This window comes from Nicotiana tomentosiformis, chromosome 8 (genome assembly GCF_000390325.3).
Source record: "Nicotiana tomentosiformis chromosome 8, ASM39032v3, whole genome shotgun sequence".
NCBI lineage: Eukaryota > Viridiplantae > Streptophyta > Magnoliopsida > Solanales > Solanaceae > Nicotiana > Nicotiana tomentosiformis.
The window spans coordinates 14156236-14177100 of NC_090819.1; the positions used below are offsets into that span (position 1 = coordinate 14156236).

Here is a 20865-nt window from a genome sequence, read left to right on the forward strand (position 1 = left end):
GTTTGACCAAGTTTCTAAAATATGCTTATTTTGATAAGTATTTTTTTTAAAAGTGTTTTTCTAAAAAATATTTTTGGAGAGAAACAGTTTGTGTTTGGCTAATTAATTTGAAATGATAAACTACTTTTTTCTGCTTCTTAAAAATTACTTTTAATTAAAAATATATTTTTTTTCTTCAAAAGCTTGGTCAAAAACTTTAACTTTGAGAAAAAAAACACTTTTGGTTAGGAAAAAAAGTTTTGACAAACAGGGTCAAAAAAGGTAGCGAAAAAAAAAAGAACAAAGAAAATAAAAGTATTAAATATATTTGTGATAAAAGGCCTTCGATGCCATAAATTGATGGCTGCTTTTCAGCTTCGTTGAGGTCAAGGGTTTCGAGTCTATAGCGGTAATTCCAAATTTCTCTATAACCCTTTTATCGAATTTCAGTTTCAATCTCTCTATGATTTAATTTGTAAAGATTCAATTTTTATTTTGCAGATCACAAAAAAGGCGATTTTTATCTCAGCTGTTCAATCGATTTTAGGTTTGATTTCTCTTCCGATTTCTAAAGAACCAATTTGTTAATTTTCTCTATACCTCCCGATTTGCATATAATCACTGATTTTGTCGATCTTGCATATATGTATATGTAAAACTTGAAAGAAAATTATGTGCGCGCGCGCGCGTGGGTGTGTTCGTGCAAAATCTGTGTGTGCGCGCGTGCGTGTGCGCGTTGTGAAGATGTCTCTGCGTATGTGTGTCTCTGTATTCCTCTGTGTGTGTGTGTGTGTGTGTGTGTGTGTGTGTTAAGAGGTGTATCCACTGCCTTTAGATGCTGGCTCTGTTGATTGATATGTTTGATTAACCTTTTGTTGTCATTCCAAAGTACCCTTTGTCTCTAATAAATCTTCTCTTGAAAAATCTGTTGGTTTGTTTCTGTTTCACTAAATACTAATGACCAAATTTCAGCTGTAAATTGCTCAGAGAGGACATCTTGATATTGCTGAACAAACTTTTTATCTAGCTTATGAATCAATTGTTTACTTTTATGCGCATGCTTGGAATTTCATGTCGTGGTCCAGTTCCCAAAAGCTTCTTTTCTTATAATGATAATAGCGGATAGGCAGCTTGCACACACCTCTACTATTCCTCCGGGTACTTGCTACCTCCCATACAGGTTTCGGGGTAACTCTGTCCACGAAGGCTTAACTAGATGAGAAAAAATCACTAGTTTTTTTTCTCTCTACTGGAGTTTGGTTCCCGAAAGCTTATTTCCTGGCATCCGACTTAATTAAAGGACATTCTAACAAGGCTTCAAAATGGAGTTCAACTATTTGAGGTCCTTCTGCTGCACTTTTTCAAATGTCTTGCAGTAGGATTTTTGAAAAGTTGAATGATTTTTGAAAAGTTGAATGTTCTTCAAAGTCTCAATTAGTATAGTTTTCAACTTGCATTCAGGGAATATGGAGCAAATTATACTTACAATTATAACTCTATGCTGGACCTCTCATCTTGCTGCATTATTATGCTTTCTTCAGGGAAAACGTAAGGAAGAAACACAAGCATGGGCATGTTTTATGTGTGAAATAACTCTGGATATATAACTATTTCCTTGCAAATATAGCACTACGTTAGTTTTCTGCTGCTATCTCGGTGCAATGAGCTATAGAAACTTAAAAACTCAATGTTTTAATCGATCAAATGGAATTAATTAAGATGGGATATAGAACAGCTGAATACCCACACTTCTTGTTAGTAATTTGTTTTTGACTTCTTGCAGCTGACTTGTGTTATTCAATGCGCTTTACAGTAACTTGAGCTATGGGAAAGAGGAAGTCAAAATCAAAGCCACCTCCAAAGAAGAGGATGGACAAACTTGATACTGTTTTCAGCTGTCCTTTCTGTAGTCATGGCACCAGCGTGGAATGTCGCATGTAAGTTAATTATAAAGTATTCTCATGTCCAAGTTGTTTTTCTGTGTAGGCATGGGATAGATTGAGCTTTCCCTCTCCGCCTGCTCAACACTTTAGACATTGTTAAATGCAGATGATAACTCCTAAAATTGTCCTTTAGAAAGGTCTTGCTGAATTATGTCACCCCCTTCTCCCTTCTTCCACCAGCAAAACTAAGGAGTGTAATAAGTTCCGTCATCCAGCTTTATACATGCCGTACCTGCAAGTTTTTACATGGAAGAGTTGAGTTGCATCTCTCGGTGTATTTTAAAATTTTCAAGTTTTCAACCCATCATGAAAAACATGCATTACTTCTCATTCTTGGCCAGCAATTAATTTAACTTGCAGTAGCTTTTGGCTCATTCTTATGACAAGTTCATCTTCCTTGTATTCAGTGATATGAAAAACTTGATTGGCGAGGCAAATTGCAGGATCTGCCAAGAGAGCTTCAGCACCACTGTCACAGGTATATCTGGACATTTGTTTTCTCGTGTATCTATTAATTTATTTACGCCTATGTTTTGTTATGTTACTTGATTAGATGATTAAAACCACGGGGCTGAAAAATTCAATGCGTAACTTGTAATGTTCATGAAAGATTAGTCAGAGAAATGGGACTAGGCGACTAGCTTATTAGAGTAATCTTTATCGATGTGTTCAATCAGTGGCATCAACAGGATTTTTCGTAAGCGGTGTCATACTTTAGAAGTGAACAAATAAACAAAACACTACTAACAACATCATATATAAAAAAAGAACACACTTTGAATCATATTAATAGAACACAACTCAAGTATATTACTACTACTTTTTTCGGTTTGTTTTTTGAAAAGTATTCAAAAATAACCTCATTGGAAATAATACTAAATACTATTTTTTCTATATAAAGTACCTAATAAAGCATTATCAAAAAAAAAGTACCTAGTAATCACTAAAAGTTCCTCATTTATTAATTTGACAAATTGTTCTGAATCAATTTCATTGGCAAGAAAGAAGATGAAAGCAAAAAGAAAAAGAATAACAACAACTAATCATGGAAGCAGCAGCATCCTTTTCAACTAGTTTAAATAATTATTGACACTAGAGTTCACAAAAGTGACTCATGATCAAATGGCTAGACGTTTTGTTATCTTCTAAGAGGTCAACGGTTCGAACCCTGCTCGACACAATGTAATCTGTTCTGTAAATGAGGGACAAAAATTTCGAAATAATAAATGAAGCTTCCAAGCTTCAAATCCACAACCTCTACTGGAAAACTGAGGCGCCTAGCCGAAAGAGCTACACAATTATTTGTGCCAAGTGGTGTCACGTTATTTATTCTCGTTTTTATTTTTGCTTTTTAATTATATATACATATTTAGTAAAATTTTCCGACCAAAGTGGTGTCACGTGACACCCCTTGGCCTAAGGTGAATTGAAGGATCGGCTTTCTGTCAGATAAACTGCAAATTGCATTCGCTTATGTTAAGCCGAGTTTATGTTGACAAAAGATGTTGCCCTTTGCCTGCATTTGTCTTAATCTTTACCCGTTTAATGTCTCATTTAAGACCTGCTCACCTGCATACACAAGTATAGCTTCCTAACAAATTAAACATTCAATTGATGTCGGAAATTTCCATTTGGATGTACTGAGTTGGTTAACAAGTTTTTTTTTGTGTTTTTCTCCTTGCAGCACTAACAGAGCCTATTGATATGTAAGTGCACCTAACCTTGCCTTTGATTACTTCAGTGGTGGATGTAGTATGTTAGCCGTGGCTGTGGCAACCCCCGCTACCTTCAGCTTGAAATTATATAGAGTTGAACCATTTTAAGTAGTACATACTACTATACTAACTTCGCACGGATTTACTGTGAATTCTAAATCCGCTTCTGTTATTCTTTCCTCTTCTCAGATATAGTGAATGGATTGACGAGTGTGAACGAGTCAACAACTACGAAGAAGATGATGTTTCCTACAAGTTAGATCCTAATGAATGATCTGCTTCAAGATTGTGCAGACTGTTGAGTAGCCAGAAATGATTTAAAGCTGCTTTAAGCTTGACTTCAATTTTGGCAATTATTCATCGCAGTGCCTAAGAAGAACCTAAACTTATCCAGGCCTAATGGAGTCCAATAAGTAGCTCCATTTAAGAGGCTTTCTATGTCCAAATTGTTTGAAACAGAGTCAGTTGCTATCTTCTTTATGTTTTGCTCCTGCAATTATAGCTGTCTATATGAGATTGGCTTAATGATGTGAGCCTAATGTTAAGTAGGTTTATTTCTCCTATTACATGATGCCTAGGTACATGTTAAGCCCTTCATTACCCTTAGTAAGGGCTGTAAATGGATACCTCTTTTGAAGTGTTCCATATATATGTGAATAAATAATCTTTTTAAAGAAACAATAGTATATATATATATATATATATATATATATATATATATAAAACAGGTAGAATAATAACAACAAGTCTTTGTCCAAATAGTGGTGGCAAAATAGATAAGAAAGCAGTTATCCATCCATAAAATAGGTTGGTTAATGAACTTTTTAAAAATGGATCAGATATGGATAAGATTCATATTATTTATTTAAACAATGGATAATTAATGAGTTTAACTTTTATATTTGTAGAGACTCAAATTGGGGGTTCTTCAAGTTTGGGAGATTGGATTCTCGAAAAAATAATCATATTCATATTATCTGTTGGTTAACTCATTTTTTATTTGTATTGAATATAGATCGGGTTGGATAATTTATTCTTTTTTGCATTCTCCATTTTCGACCAGTTTTATATCCAACCCGACTCGCCCGTTTGCTATCCCTAGTCCCAAACAAGTAGAGGATATCTAACACCACTAAAAATATGCGTATCAGTTTGGTACAAAAAGGAAAGCATTAAACTCCACTGCCATGGATACGATCTCACTTACAAGTCGAAATGTGATTACAAGTTGACAGTGTTTAACCAATGATTACAGGGTAATCTGTTCAAATCTGGGATTGTTTTGTTGCATGTTAACCATATCTAACTTTAAGAGGTTGCAGCTTTTTCCACAGCAAATATGCGCCAAGAATGTAACAACATAACATGTCCTTTTGAAACGAGAAATTACCATTATTGAGTTTTTATACACGCTTGATCCTTTTTTAATTATTATTTTTTTTTAAAATAGCATCATTTATTATTTATTCCATAAAGAGTACTTTTTTTTCATTATTAGCATAATATAAAAATGATGGTCAACATTTAATAAGTTAACTGACTCACTAATCACGAGAATATTTTTTTTGTCCATCTCCATTCTCCCTTTCCAACATTTATCTCTTCACTCCATTTTTGAAAATCTAATTCATATGTGAATGCCACCTAAATTCAAGATGTATTGATTTATACGTCTTTTATACTTTGTATATCAAGTATCACTTTAATTCAAAATATATTTTTATGTATATAATTTTTGTATATTTATTTGTGAAGTGCCATCTTATTTTAAGATGTATTTTTAATGTATATTTTAAATATATTTTATATGTCAAGTGCCATTTTAATTCAGGATATATATATATTGTATATTTATATGCCATCTTAATTATATTTCTTTTGGATTAACGTATATATATTTCTTCTTTTGTATATTCATATGTCATCTTAATTATATTTTAAGATATATTTTAAGATATAAGATGGCATATATTTATATGCCATCTTAATTCTTCTTTTGTATAGTCAAGTGCCATTTTAAGATGCCTTCTTTTGGATGTGTATTTATAACGTCTATATATATATATATATATATATATATATATATATATTAAGAATTTATTATATTTCTTTTAAATTGTGACAGTTATGTAAAGTTCCCTTTAGCTTATAGTACGATTCCCCTATGTCTTTGAACAACAGGCTTAACAAATAATGAAGGGAGTGTATTGAAGGAAATTTGCAAGAAATGCTAGCATATTAAGTGTCCCGACTGACCCTAAAATCAAACTTTTGCAATCATTTAGCAGTAGTATTAACAGGGTAAATTATTCATTTATTAGGAGTAACATAACCAATACCATATTTAGTAGTTTTTAGTTACTTTGTACAAAAGCCACCATAACTAATGTAATGTTTGGTTGCTTTTTCCATTGGGGGTATAAGTAATACATGGATAAGTTACGACAAAATGTATTATTTATGCAAAGTAGAATGTGAAATAACTAATATATGTATTAGTAATGTATGGATTAAGCAATCAAATGACCAAAAAAACCCTCATATTTATTTTAAACTACAACTTTTATAATTAAAATAAAGTAAATATTTAACAAAAATAATCTCTACATTACAATCTATAAATTCGTAAACCATGCATTACTAATCTTTACACAACTAATCCCTTCATAATTAAACCATGCATAACAAAATCCTGCATAACTAATCCATGCATTATTAATCCCTACATAACTCTAACCAGCAACCAAACGAGCTTATGCACTGCCAAAGTCCTATACAAGGACAAAAAAAGTCCAATACAAGGACTAAGATTAGACCAAACTCTTATGCTGAACATGGTTATAAAGCTAATCAAATAACCATTCAAGATAGATACACTTAAAATCAAATCTAGATGGATTAAGATTAGAATTTAAAATCTAGATATCAATCTTGTTTTCAGAAGAAAAAGGAAACGAATTGTCTTCTACTTGAGTGTAGGCCTACAAGAACATAGTTACCAAAAAAGTACATAAGAACATGTATCTGATTGCCTGATTGGGCTTCAAATAATGTTTTACACCAAATAGAGCCTCAAACCATGCATTTAATCATACCTACAATGTAACCATGTAAAATAGCAGCAGATCTTGAAGAAAATGACAATTACAAATTACCATTTACATGTGGTCACCAAGTCTGACAATATAACATCAATACATTTAGTGTCAACTTGGCTCCAAAATATGTAAATGAGAATACCAAGTAAATTGGGTTTTCATTTTCAAGCAGTAAAATGTGCTCCATAATTAGATGAGACCGCGTCTCAGATGACAATGAAAAATTGACCACAAGCCCATGGAAATGGGAGGCATCCCGTTGGCCCTGACTAAATAAGTAAGCAGAAGCCGAGCAACTTGCCCACCAACATGATTTTTGAGTCTAAGATAAAACTGGTGTATAATACACAGGCGAAAAGCCTCTTGTTTGAAAAGCATCGATGCATGCATCTAATTAGGTAATGAAGTAGCCATCCAAATCGTCTACAAGATAGTCATAAGATTCGCCGGTCCCATAATCAAACCCTTCACAAGTTAGAACCATTGGAATTGGAGCAGCTTGAATGTTTCCCACATTCTTCAAACTAGCAGCCTTTGATCTGCCCTTAACAGTTCGCTTGTTGTCCAAAGGAAATTCAGCAGTAAGTCTTCCCATTTGCTTTTGCAAATCAGAAACAGATACATTGGTTACCTTCCCTTTGGGGATTTTTTTCCCATCAACAAGTTTCAGTTCCAATCTGTACAAGGCACATGCATCGTACTTGTTAATCTCATACTCGTAAAGATGCCATTCCAGATTTTTCATCGGTTGTGGATCCATGTAGTAGGACCTTTTCAGCCCTCCAAATTCATTCATCATTTGCTTCCTTGACTCATGCCAACCCCGTCCATTATAATCCGGCAATGACCTCTGCTTTCTGTTTCCACTTTCAAACGCTCGTCGAGGCTTATCAAAGAAAAGCCACTCCCTAATTGTTTCACCTTCAACAACTTTCAGATCAAAGAGCTCTGCAGAAGCATAAGCAAACCAACAGATATCAGATTTAACAAATAAAGAAAATCCGGCTATGAGAATAAAGAAATGCCACAAAACTCTTACCGGGTGCATTCCAGGGGGACTTTGCCGTGGCAGCACCCTCGCACTCAGGAACACCAACATCTTTTCCATGTGCTTTTGCACCAAGAGCTTGAAAAAGCAAGTTATCTTTTAAGCCAATACCCATTGGCCGAACAACTGGAGGCCTGCCGAGATAACCTTCATTAGGTGCAAGAGAAGCATGATAGTCACTGCAGTAGTCTTGAGATTTCTGACACCAGTCTGACCCCATTGCAGGTCGGGGGCAATCCCAGAGTGCACATTTCGGCCCCAGGAAAGCAGAGGCTGGAGGACTAATATGAATAGGAGGCAAAGCATCCTCTAGGCAAAGATTTAGAGCATCAAATCCAGGTAAGTACTGCTGATCGTATTCTTGATGCAAATCAAAGGAATGGTAATCCAATTGGGTTGCAATGCCAAGATTGTTAATTCCCGCACTGTTAACCACTGAAGGCAAGCCTTTGCATTGATCAACCAACTGGAAACCTTGCTCATGCAGCACCTGAGTTGCATTGAAACCCTACAGCAAACAAATTGCTTAACAGGTAAGATTTAATTGATCACCTTAACAGGCTTGCTAAACTAGCAGAAAAACCAAAAATTGCAAAAAGCCTAATCTTAACTTCTTAGATATCAACCAACAAAGGAGAAAAACAAGAAAAACTATCTGAAAAGAGGGTCAGGAGTCTATTTACATAAATGAAAAACATGAAGTAGAGGATAATGGTTACGGGGAAAGATCAGAAAAGATTGGACTGACAACAGCATTAAGAGAGCTTCAAGCAAGATAACAGTCAAGACAGACATCTATAGAAGGGCTACAAGACCAGCAATTTTACTTACGAGGGAATGTCGGGTCTTAGAGCGCCCACATATCTCCAAGATGAGCATTTTAAAAATACAAATGTTAAGATGGAAGTCCAGACATAAGAAAAAGGACAAGATTACAAAAGTATCATATCCATTATCCGCTGGTTTGTAAGCGTGACACTATGATGATTAAACATGCTATGGATGACGAGATAGACCAAAAATCATATGAAGGAATATTGTGTTAAAAGACCCACAATCGCTTAGAAGCAATGCAAACTCACCTAAACACCACAACGCAACACAAATATAGGCAATACCAACAAGTTGAAATTAAGGATTAGTTATTGGTAGCAATGTAATTAAAAGCCATCGCCTTGTCACTTAAAGCGATGAAGCGAAGCAAAGGGTTATCGCTTCATCAATGAAGCTATGCACATCAAAGAAGTATGCATTTCAGACAATGAGACGTAAAGTGGTCCCAGTAAGAAGCGATTGATTCTTTAAATCTCAACTTTGAGAAGTTGGTTTAATATCTATATTATAATACATTGAATGCTGAAATTAGTTATGTAAATAGCAATTTGATTATTATGGTACTAAATACATATGAGTTTTGATGTTTTTAAATCTCATAACTTGTGCGTTTTACTTCAAAAATGCATGCACTTTACTTTTCATGTCAAACCCAAAGAAACATGTAGCTTTGTGCGTTTTTCGCGTATAAAAACACTGATTGTTACACTTAAATTGCACCCGGTTTTGCCAACTCAGTGTAGGATAAGTGCGAGATTTAGAAAAACCCTAGTTTCTCAGTGTCCAAGTTGCCTTAAAAGACAAGTTTTTTAGTACTAGAAAGAAACTGAATAGTGCATAATGGATATAGAGGAATCATACAGGAGACTGACTAGTTTGGGTTGAAATATAGTTGATTGATATATATGGAGGAAAGGATTTCCAAATCCTAGATTAGCTGGATATATCAACCGAAGCACAATGTGGCTCTAAGTGATATCTAGTGAGGTGGTGAAACTCCTTAAATCAAAATGGCATGGAAGAAAAAACCAGCTACTGCTGGGAAACTTTTTAACATATATACTAAGAGCAATCTGGAGAAGCATCCAAGAACCAAAACAAATTGCACAAGATGAAATTACAAGTAAAATGCATACCTCTTGAAAATCAGTAACACTAACTTTTTGAGCATCAGGCTCAGGCTTAGGCGCAGCTAATGCACTGGTCGCATCATCTTCTTCCTCACCAAGTAACAGTCTATAGATGTCCGATGATGAAACAAGGCTTCCTCCCTGCAGAGTCCCCCATGAATGTAAAACCCGTAATTGTATATCTCTACACCACCAATACTTGAAGACAGAAGCCTACTTAACAATATTACATTTACATTAACGAATCTACCAAAAACGAAGACAGGAAACATAAGTTCACACATAGCCTACTATACTCATAAATACTGTCTTTTGATTAACACAGTAAGACTGATTTGCAACTTGTTATAAACCTAAATTTTCTATAACCATGTGCTCAAGCATGCGTCAAGATACAACATCATTAAAAATAGGGGCGTTCGGTACTTCGGTACGGTATTTATGAATTATGGTTTGGTATATCAATTGTGCATACCAAATACCGTACCAAAGTAGTTCGGTACGGTTCGGTACTTTCTTGTTTGGTTCGGTACAGTTTCGGTATCGCACCGTCTCCATCTAACGTGACAAGAAGTGGCACTGGCCTTGGAAACCGCATATATATAGTTGAAAAAACTTATCATTTCATTGCACTAGCAAACAGTTGGGCTTGGGCAGAGAAAGCTTGTCATAAAGCGAACCAAATCTTAATTAAGAGTAACATATATTGCTCCAGTTGAGAAAGTTTTCGAAGCACAAGTTCTTAGTTCTGATTAAGAGAACGATTTTCATCTCCATTCGCAAGCTGAGCTGCTTTGAGGCAGCACTAAACAGACGCCAGATTGGGTTAGGCTGGGAAACAACGGAAAGATAGTAAGGGACTGGGCTTAGTCTTATTGGGTTAGGCGTTTAAAATTTTGGGCTAGGCCGATGGGTAGTATAGGACTGAATTATACCGAAATACCGAATAAACCGATACCGAAATACCGAATTAATTCGGTCCGGTTCGGAATTCGATTTTTCGGATTTTATGCCCACCCAGATTAAAAACACAAGCTTACATATAAGAAGATATGTCAACATGCAAGAAGAATTTCTTGGCGATGCACACACCTGTATAAGAGTAAAATAATGAGAACTTCTAGTATATTTTATTTTTGTTTTTATTTTGTAAAATGTTGCCTACGATGAATTTAAATGAAGAGATATGGTCAGTGAGGATTCATATAGCCGACCCAACTCGTTTAGGAGAGAGGCATCGTTATTGTGATTGTAATGTGCGCACAATGGACAGGTACAAAAGTGTAAAAACTCTTGGGGTACTAGGACATAAAAGGGCATAAGTATTTGTTCTTGCCTGCAAAGAAGAAGCCGGGGATGGCTCATTGAGCTCAGCTTTCCATTCACGCAGCATTTGGTGGACTTGCTCTTCAAGCAACCCAACATCATAACTTCGGCTTTCCTTCCTTGCAGATTGTAGATTAGTTAACACACCTTGCAGATCATCGACACGGTTCTTTGCCCTGTCCTTGAAGAGCTGGTGCGATGCGGACTTGCACGCACCCCTCTTCGAAAGCTTCCTCATCCAATCAAACAGAACAATACCCTCAACTTCTCACCTGCAAAAACCAACAAGTAAATATACTTGGCTCTAAAAATCCTATTATGTTCTCAATTTCTCTTAAAATACATACCCAGCACAAAACCTAAGCCAAAAGTAACAAACAAGATATCGGTATTAATTTCCTGTTAGAAAACCAATACCTCAAGCGGAAAAAAGACCACAAAACCCAAAATTCACCATCAACCGTAGGGGCGGATGTAGGCTTTTAAGATATGGGTTCGGCAGAACCTAGCAGCTTCGGCCCAAATCGTGTATATGACATGTTAAGAAATTTATTAAATATGTACAAAAATTAAATTCAGTTACTAACAATCGAGGTAGTTGTCCTAGAATCCAGAACCATAAAGTTCAAATCATGGATCTGCCTCCAATAAAACGCAGTACTAAAATTCAAACACTAATTTCTAGTCAAAATCAAGTATTTCTCACAAGCACCAAAAGGAGCCCAATTATGACACAAACAAAATTTCCAAAAAAAAACCCAAATCAGTAATGAACGAGTACCCAAGTACTAAAACCTTCAAAATGAGCAAGAAAACTGGATTCTACTAAACCCCAAGAAAGCTACACGATCTTGATGTGGAAACAATAACTTACAAACCCCTAATTTTGGAATTTAAAAACAATTGCAGCATCAGATTCTACTCAAAGTTATGAATATATAAAGCACAAAAAGCAGAAAACAAAATGGAAATGGGTGTTTGGGTGGGGGGGGGGGGGGGTGGAGTATACCTGTTAGCGGTTCTTGGGTAGAGAAGAACGAATGTAGGTGAAGATAGAAAAGAGTAAAGAGAGAGTGAGATGGCTAGGCCTCTTTCTATAGTAGGGATTTTTTGCTTATGTTAATTGTTGGAATTTTGATTTGAGATTTATGTGTTAGAACTAGAAGCAGAAGACTGGTTAGTGGTTTGTATCAAATACCTAAAGAATAAAAAGCAACAATCTGATGACAATTCATGTGTACGCGGCAAAAGCATGAGAGGAGGGGATATATGCTTTGCTTTTTTGAATTTCCTTTTATACCCACCAACCTACTTTTCTTGTTTAGAGTTTAAACCGGAACCAATATTTTGGGGGCAAATATCACTTTTAGCTTGGGGCCAAAATTATTTATATTCAGTAGCTTTAAAAGTAGTAAATATAGCACCGGCTAGTCAGTTTTCGGATTGGTAATTCAAAAATAGTCAGCGTTTGCAAAGTCATTAAAAAATAGCCACTATTTTGCTGTAACACACACCGGTCCAGCATAATATACTGGATAGTGGTGCACATGTGTATGAACTTCCAGCATATTATGCTGGAACTCCAACACGCGGAAAGTTCCAGCATAATATACTGGAAATTGGAGCATTTGTGTAAGAATATACTAGAGTTTCAGTATAATATACTGGAACTCCAGTATATTATGTTGGAATATTTTTTCGGATTTTGAATAGTGTCTTCGTTCAAATTTATCTTTACATGAAAAGTGGCTAAATTTCGATTACTTTTGAAACTTTGGCTATTTTTTAATTACCACTTGTAAATCCGGCTATTTTTGAATTTCGTCCATAAAAGTATATAAATTTATATTTTTTTGTATATAACATACATAAATTATATACACGTACGTACATATATTAGACAGTATTATTTTATAGAATCTACACAATATTATTTTTTCAATATTTATTTTCACTAAAGGAATTTAAAATATAAATAATAAACACGCAAAAAAAAAATTAGATTGTATAAGCAGATTTAACATATTGGACGGCCACATGCTCTATGTTTCGAATCGGAGACCTTTGGTAAAGTATGAAAAAGACCCCAAGAATGTTATTGCACCCCTCAATTGTTTCCTCATCCTTATCACATGAATAGGTGACTGTTTAATTACTCATGTGTTATTCTAAAATTTGTATTGGCACTCTATATTTTGATGATACTTGGTTCTAAAATAGTCTGATTTTCCAATATAAGGGAAACATAAGAATAGATTTAGATAAGGGATGGCAGGCAAAGGGACAGGCCTAGGGGTTTTTTTTTTTTTTTTTTTTTGGGGGGGGGGGGGTGGAGATTCGTGGCTGGAGTAGAGTTACATTGGCTAGGGGTAAGGACAAAATTAGAATCATGTTCGGAATATGAAGTTTGAGGTCTACAATCTCATGGTGAGATTCGTACTCCTGTTATTGGAATGTCAATTCCTTTCTTAATGCAGATGACAATCTCTCTCAAAAAAAAAAAAATAAATAAAAAAAAATAAAAATATATATATATATATATAAAAAAAAAAAACACATGATAAATTTACAATAAACTAATGAATGGATGATATATTTATTTTATATAGCCATCCGTCGCCTAACAATGATTAATCAATACGTATTCTCCCCTAAATTTATCACTTAACTATTGTGAATTGATATAATTCAGTATAAACATCGAGTCTGATTAAGATTTTTTCATCTTTCTCTTGGATAAGCAAAAGAAGGCTTCTATCAGTCAGGGAATAAGCAAGGGAATAAGTTTATTACCAAGTTGGACAGATTCCTTGACACAGCCTTATTATAAGCAAGGGAATAAGTTTTGCTAGTTGTTTCAAATGCAATCTCGAAGGGCTACACGGTGCACGAAGCATTCCGTATTCACGCGGGATCCGGGAAGGGCCGCGCCCCTAAGGATGTGATATAGACAACCTACCATAATGCAAGCATTAGTGGCTGCTTCCACGGCTCGAACCCGTGACCTATAGGTCACACGAAAACAACTTTACCGTTGCTCCAGGATCACTCTCGCAATCTTGAAGGGCTGCAATATCACTAAATCAAAGAAAATTGATTCCCATGACACTTTTCATCAAGAACCAAAGTGCATAATAGGACTCTTTTTGATGATGTGGAACTAAGAGATTGGTCCTTTTTGTCACCCAAATTAGAATATGTAGCCTTTATATGAGCAGCATCCAGATCCATCAGCAGAAAGGCCTTTTTGTGGGTGAATAAATTAAAAGAGAAAGAACAAGGCAAGGAAGGCATAAAGGGTACACTCCATTATCATTTTCAAGATTCCCTATAGTCAATTCTTGATGCTCCCCTTTGGAATTGAACTGTATTAAAGGATCAATACTGATATTTGCAATCTAAAATAATTTTTGCAGATAAGGAGCATCTGCACATACTTTTCACTAGCATCGACATCAGATGCTGGTTGAAGTGGGCAGTCTCGTGCACAAAACATCCCGCGTTCATGCAGGGTTCGGGGAAGGGCCGCACCCCAAGGGGTGTGATGTAGGCAACCTACGCTGATATAAGCATCAGTGGCTGATTCCATGACTCGAATCCGTAACCTATAGGTCACATAGAGACAACTTGACTGTTGCTCCAAGGTTCCCCTTTATTCTATAAGCAAATGATAAGTTTCTTAAGCGTGTGTCGTCAAGCAACAACTTTTCTATTTGGTCAGGTGGATGAATGTAAATTAAGTAGAACATGGCACGAGACGAAGGTTGCACAGCAAAATTTAGGCTACTTCCACCAAATGTAACATGGAGTGGAACACATGAAGCTCTAAAATGGCAAATTCAACATCTAAAGTTCTTAACAACAATGGCTGGTTCAAAATTTAACTTTATTTACAGTGAGTTGGCAAGAAGCTTAGACCGCGCATTCCTTGAAATAGTCAAATAGGACTTTGATCTAAAGACTGAAAGGGAACAATATGATTCCAATTGTTAGCCAAAACTGAGCAAACAGATCATGCTGGTGTTGCTGTCTTGCCTTCTTTAACATGAGGATGTCTGAGATTGAACATACCAGCAAGTCCTTTTTCCCTTGCTAGCTGTTCTAGCTCTTGAATTTTGCTTTTGAGGCCCTCCATCTCCTTTTCCAATGCTTCATCTCGTTGCCTCAATTTCTGAAATACACCAGTTTGAACTGAAATATAACTTGAACACATATCTACGGATAAATGGTCTGCAGGTTCTTATCCGAAATAAGAGAGTTTTTGAATTTCCGCCTAGGTAGAATGTAAAGCGAACATACTTCTATTGAATAACCCCCCCCCCCCCCCCCCTTAAATTTGTAGAGATAAATCGAACAGACTAATGCACGTTATCGTCATCCAAGGCAATCAGATTTAGATGGAATTTAAAAGGCGAAACTTCAGAGAGAGATGATAATGTACATATTTAAGAGAAAAATCAAGAGGACAATGTTACATACTTTAGAGTGAAAATGAAACAGTCAAGCTTGAAGATTAGATAATAGATGAACCATACTAAAGAGTTTGTTAAGAGGAAAATAAGAAGAATATGGTAGGACTACCTCCATTTCTTGCCTACGAAGTTCCTCCTTCTTAGCCTCTGACCGAGCACTTCTCTGCACCTCAAATACAAGAGCAGCAACTGCGACCTGTTCAGCAAATTGCATAAGTTGCAGAAAGAATAGAAGATGCACTGGAAGTAGATGGAAGGCAGGTCACATTTCAAGGATTAAAGTTGGCTACAAGTTTCAAGAGATTGAAGACAGAAATGATGCCCTTAGAGATTATTCATGTGTGTGGTTTGATGCTACTGAACAGAAATAGACCCAAAAAAAAATGTAACCTCCTAGTCATAAGGCGGCAACTATTACCCTTGCGCCAACTCTTACTGTGCCAGCAAGTACAAGACATCAAAATTGTCAGGACTTGCGGGCTTTTTGTTTTCAAGAACTTAGTGCGGTTATTGAACAAATTATTTTGAGTAAGCAAGTAGATAAAACCGATCATTCATTGAAATGCTAATACTTCAAGAAACACTCAAAAAAAATCCTAAAAACTTCCCAAGCCTTATTTTACTGTAGTTTCAAAAATGCCTATTCCATATGCTATCTTGGAATTAAAAAAGTTCTCTGTCATAGGGCCTTTCAATAGCTTTATCCATAAGAAAAAAAATGTTGCAAGAACGCAATGTAGAGAATCTAAATATTACATGCATGAAATAGCATAGGCAACTCTGACCTTCAAACCTGTATTGCCATCACAGATTGCTGAGACTTTAAATGAAGCAAATTAGCCAAAGCAATAATGCTATAATTATCAAGACTCAGATATTGTGCACATGCACGAAGCTTGCTATGTATATTGAGATATGAGGAATTCCTAAACAAGGTGGTATTTGTCTCTTGGCTCTTTGTGCCTTCTGTACTAGCAGCTGGCTTTCTGGTAGAATCAACATTAGGGAAGTTGTACAGAGAAAGATTTAGAAGTCATATTGGTCTAGGCAAGTCGCACACATCAATGGAAGACAAGTGTTATAAGCCTGTGCATTAAGGGTAAATGGATTTTTACACAGAAGGATTTAGTGGTTCTGTTGGACTAGGCAATTCTCGCACTTATGGCAGATAAATGTTATTGATCATGGACTTTGAGATTTAAGTGGACTATCAACAAGAAAAAATATTTCCAAATGAATGCTAATCTAGAAATCATGGATTCTACCTTAATTGACAAAAATAACATAACATGTTTCCTTTTTTGTTTTTGGGGTATCTAGGGAAAACATATCAAGTTTTACATGCTTAAAATTTGTATCATTCGATGCTTAGCAACGCTTGTCTGCACTTTCACAAAAATTAACACATGTAATAGATAAGAATCAGGGTAGCTAACTATGCAAACATTATTGCAAAAATCAAGTGGGAAAATAAACAATACCGAGAAAACAAAAAATTCCCCCAGAAGATCAACAGCTGCTTGAACGGCTTTCTCTTCATTTAAAGGTCGTATTCCAACATCAGTTGCATGGCCATAAAGCCGTCTTTGCATGGTTGTCGTCATTCGGTGATTCGCCTAGTTTCAGCAATGGATGTAATGAAAAAAAATGATGTATATTAGGAGAAACTCTTAACAAGTCAAAGTAAAGGCAGAAGTGGAGAATAACTTTCTGAAAGAGTGAAGGCTACTAGAGTATTCACATCTGAAACGCGATATGGGCATATGTATTGAAACATATCTAGAAAATATTTAGAGAGTGATGCATGTGTAACCACGTGAAGAGGTAAGGGAAAAGAAACATGTGAAATGAACTGCTATTTTGCAACAAGAACTACGTATATAAACAACTGCAGATAAACTCATGAACTATAATACAAGACAGAATTAACCACAAAAGTGAGACTTATTCAGTAAAATCATCTAAGACAGAGAGTCCCTTAATGGAGATACCGCAAGCACCTTAGGACACACAATAATCTGCTAGTCACTGTTGTTAATATGTTCCTGTCAATGTCTAGATCATATTTTGTTTTCACATTTTCTTCCATATAAAATTAGTAGCAGTCAATTGTAAGTATGTTATAAGAAGCGGGTAGTCTTTCTAACAGAGCAATCATGCCCTTGCTTCGACAATCTTAAATAGTGGAGTCGGCCCCTTAGCCGAGATACAATACTGTCAGCTAATCACTAGCTTTTGCTAGAATAATATCGTAAAGTTGGAGAGGAAGACGACAATAAGATTTGCACTCTTGCAGCGACTTATTGCAATTGTATGCCTCTATACTACTAGAATACTCGAGAAGAGACTTGCCAACATTTGAAAGCCAGCACATGACACATCTATGTTCTTGTCAATTTGAGACCATTACTCAATGTATGGCTCCAGCAAAGAGCAGCCACCCAACTTTAGGAAATGGACACACTCTTCTAAACTAAAACTTGTATCCAGTGATCATACTACCAAATTAAAAATCGAGGAACTTATACCCTCTTCAAAAATCCCTTTCATTATGCAACTCGACTCATAGCTAGACAGTGAGAGGTTATGATGACATGGAACAAAAATATCCTCTTGGTTGACCTGTGCAAGACAATCTTCCACGTGTTGACACATTAAGCCCTCTAAAATGACAACCTTTTTTTCTTTGCTTTCACGCAACCTGAGAATTCCACCTGGTTACCTGCAACCTCCCCAGCACAGGAAATAAAATGATCCACCTTTTGGCAAAGCCAAATGTGGATCACCACCAATTGAATGTCACCTTGGTAAGTCCCCCAACAATTCTACTATAAATAATTGAATGTCACGTTAGAACAAAACTAGAATCTATAAGTCCTCGCCAATTTAACAGCAAAATTACATAATTCTACGACATTTTGCTTTTTTATTTATTTATTTGTTTCTCAATCGGTGTTCGATACCTGCTTTGCGGCCAAACTACTCCAGATTCGTGGCAGGAAGTACCAATTTGGCGATAAAGCACTCCCAACCAAAATTGACTCCTTTCTCATGGCTCACACACGAGACATATGGTCTACATTTTGAGCTCTTTCATACAATTCCTTGATTGGTGAGCAACTCAAGACCAACCAAGACAAAGACCACGAGAATTTAATTGGACAAACCAGAATTGGAATTACGATAAGACAAAATAACATTAACACACAAAATCATCTACCCAACTCCTCTTATTTGAGTGTTGCGAAAAACAATTGACCCAAGACTGGGCAAAGAGCATTATGGGTTCGAGTTCAGGATTCTACCATTTCTACATTTAATTTAATTGGTTTCAAAATTTATTATTGGTACTTAGTGCATTTTAATACACTGGGTTCAGATGAGCCCCTGAAAACAAGGATTGCAATAGGTTGCTTTAAATTGGTTTAATTATGATGAATCCAGAAGATTCATATAATCGCCATCAACTAGTTTAAAGCTCACATGATTTATCCAGACATCAACCTAACAAAAACACAGTCACATAGAAAACAAGATAAACAAAACTTAAATAGAGAAAAAGAAGACATTTATAAGTAACATAATATAATTGCAGGGTTTATGTATTTGGATTAATTCATACCTGGGCCATGCTGATGATCAAATGACGGAACTTGGGGTGCAAGCCAGCCTCTTTCTTGAGCCTAGCCGCAATGGGTTTGCTTAAAGTCTTTAAAGCAAGTGTCCCTAATTTCAATAATGGGAGAACCATCACTTTCGATTTTTGTGTTCTCTGCTTTGTTACTGTCCCGCTAATTGCTTGATCTGGGTATTTTAATGACATCAATTAGAGGTAAAGACTATCATTTCGAAGAATTTTTTTGTATTTGTATACCTATATAACTGTATTTATATCTGATTATTTGTTTGTTGAGAACTAAGATATTGACCAAGAAGCGGAAGGTTCATTTTCTTGATGAAGAAGCTAAATGCTTGTGAGGAAGGTTTCCTTCTCTTTTTTTTTTTCCACCAACTTGTGCGGAAGGTTAGTTGTGGAAATTCGAAAGTGGTTTTTTGGATGATGATCTCTGTGTAAATTGTAAAAGGCAGTTTAGAGGAAATGCATTAATATTAGGGTCAAATTAGTAGACCGTTTGGCTGCAAGAGTACTTTCTTGAACGACAATTATTGTTTGATCAAGATGCGAAAAACTGTTTTAAAGTGTACTTTTTTCATATGTACTTTTCAATAAAGTCCTTTTGGACAGAATTTATTTTTTTCTGATTTGGATCTACTTCTACTCAAAAGCACTTTTTCCTCTAAAAGCTTGACCAAACACTTCAACAAAGAAACTTAGTCAAACAGGCTATAATACTCATTTTGACTCAATTTATGTGAATATCTTTGACTAATGAAATTTAATAAATAAAAAAAGATTTTTAAAATTTGTGGTCAAAAATAAATCACCGAAATTTGGAGAGAACTACCCTCTATAGCCCCCCAAAATTTTAATAGCCCATGTTTTCCCCATTGACACGAAATGATCCTCCAGCCCAAATATATTACATCTAATAGCCCGAATTGTCTATTTTGTATATTTTTTGTATAGCGACAGTCTATTTTGTATATTTTTTGTATAATGACAGTCTATTTAGTATGTATTTTGTATAATGACAGTCTATTTTGTATATATTTTGTATAGTGACAGTCTATTGTATATAAATTATACCGTGGCAGTCTATTTAGTATATTAGTGATAGTCTATTTTGTATATTTTTTGTATAGTGACAGTCTAATTTATATATTTTTTGTATAGTGATAGTCTATTTAGTATATATTTTGTATAGTGACAGTATATTTTGTATATATTTTGTATAATGACAGTCTATTGTATATAAATTGTGTAGGGACAGTCTATTTAGTATATATTTGTATAGTGACACTTGAAAAATTAGATCAGTGGGCTAAAATGCATTGATATGGTATGTGTTTTTTACAGTACATATAAGTTAAATAATATGTAATCAGATACTCAGAAGCTTAATTATGCTTTACCACTGTTCTCTTCCAAATTCTAGGCCTCCCTATGCCCTAACTACTTGTTAGGTCGGGTTGAACGCTAACTTACTTGCAAATTAACCCGCTATTTGTGGGTGTCCAATGGGTAGAATGGTATGCTGTTAATAAACTTGTTAACCAAGTTAAATCAATAAGGAAATTAACCCATTTGTTAGGCTCCCTTCATTACAGCGTCCTCCAGTTTGCCAAGTACGCGTTTATGTTTATCACCTGTGTCCATTTCTAAATATAAGGGTTCAATATTTGTTTTGAGTAAAATCAC

At 35.4% G+C, this 20865-nt stretch overlaps 3 protein-coding genes across 7 annotated transcripts; 1 reads left to right on the forward strand and 2 right to left on the reverse strand.

Moving 5' to 3' along the window:
* Positions 1 to 278: 278 nt before the first annotated feature.
* On the forward strand, positions 279 to 4318 carry LOC104093377 (transcription elongation factor 1 homolog). 2 transcript variants are annotated; one of them, XM_009599107.4, is made up of 6 exons: positions 279 to 388; positions 481 to 526; positions 1793 to 1916; positions 2330 to 2400; positions 3607 to 3628; positions 3827 to 4318. In XM_009599107.4, the coding sequence occupies exons 3-6, from the start codon at positions 1804 to 1806 to the stop codon at positions 3909 to 3911; spliced, it is 291 nt and encodes a 96-aa protein (XP_009597402.1). In that variant the 5' UTR covers positions 279 to 388; positions 481 to 526; positions 1793 to 1803; the 3' UTR covers positions 3912 to 4318. The 2 variants fall into 2 exon arrangements, with proteins under 2 accessions (XP_009597402.1, XP_009597403.1); XM_009599108.4 differs by having other exon boundaries at positions 295 to 388; positions 1763 to 1916.
* Positions 4319 to 6704: 2386 nt separating this feature from the next.
* LOC104093375 (transcription factor VOZ1) lies at positions 6705 to 12310 on the reverse strand. 4 transcript variants are annotated; one of them, XM_018769851.3, is made up of 5 exons: positions 12083 to 12310; positions 11084 to 11345; positions 9754 to 9960; positions 7775 to 8291; positions 6705 to 7683 (listed from the first exon to the last, which is right to left on the reverse strand). In XM_018769851.3, the coding sequence occupies exons 2-5, from the start codon at positions 11309 to 11311 to the stop codon at positions 7130 to 7132; spliced, it is 1506 nt and encodes a 501-aa protein (XP_018625367.1). In that variant the 5' UTR covers positions 11312 to 11345; positions 12083 to 12310; the 3' UTR covers positions 6705 to 7129. The 4 variants fall into 4 exon arrangements, with proteins under 4 accessions (XP_018625367.1, XP_018625369.1, XP_018625368.1 ...); XM_018769853.3 differs by lacking the exon at positions 12083 to 12310 and adding an exon at positions 11869 to 11999; XM_018769852.3 differs by lacking the exon at positions 12083 to 12310 and adding an exon at positions 11855 to 11999.
* A 2527-nt stretch (positions 12311 to 14837) lies between these two features.
* LOC104093374 (uncharacterized) lies at positions 14838 to 19589 on the reverse strand. The gene is made up of 4 exons (XM_009599103.4): positions 19168 to 19589; positions 17027 to 17161; positions 15655 to 15741; positions 14838 to 15244 (listed from the first exon to the last, which is right to left on the reverse strand). Exons 1-4 carry the CDS (start codon positions 19366 to 19368, stop codon positions 15086 to 15088), a joined length of 582 nt encoding a protein of 193 aa, XP_009597398.1. The 5' UTR covers positions 19369 to 19589; the 3' UTR covers positions 14838 to 15085.
* Positions 19590 to 20865: the final 1276 nt, after the last annotated feature.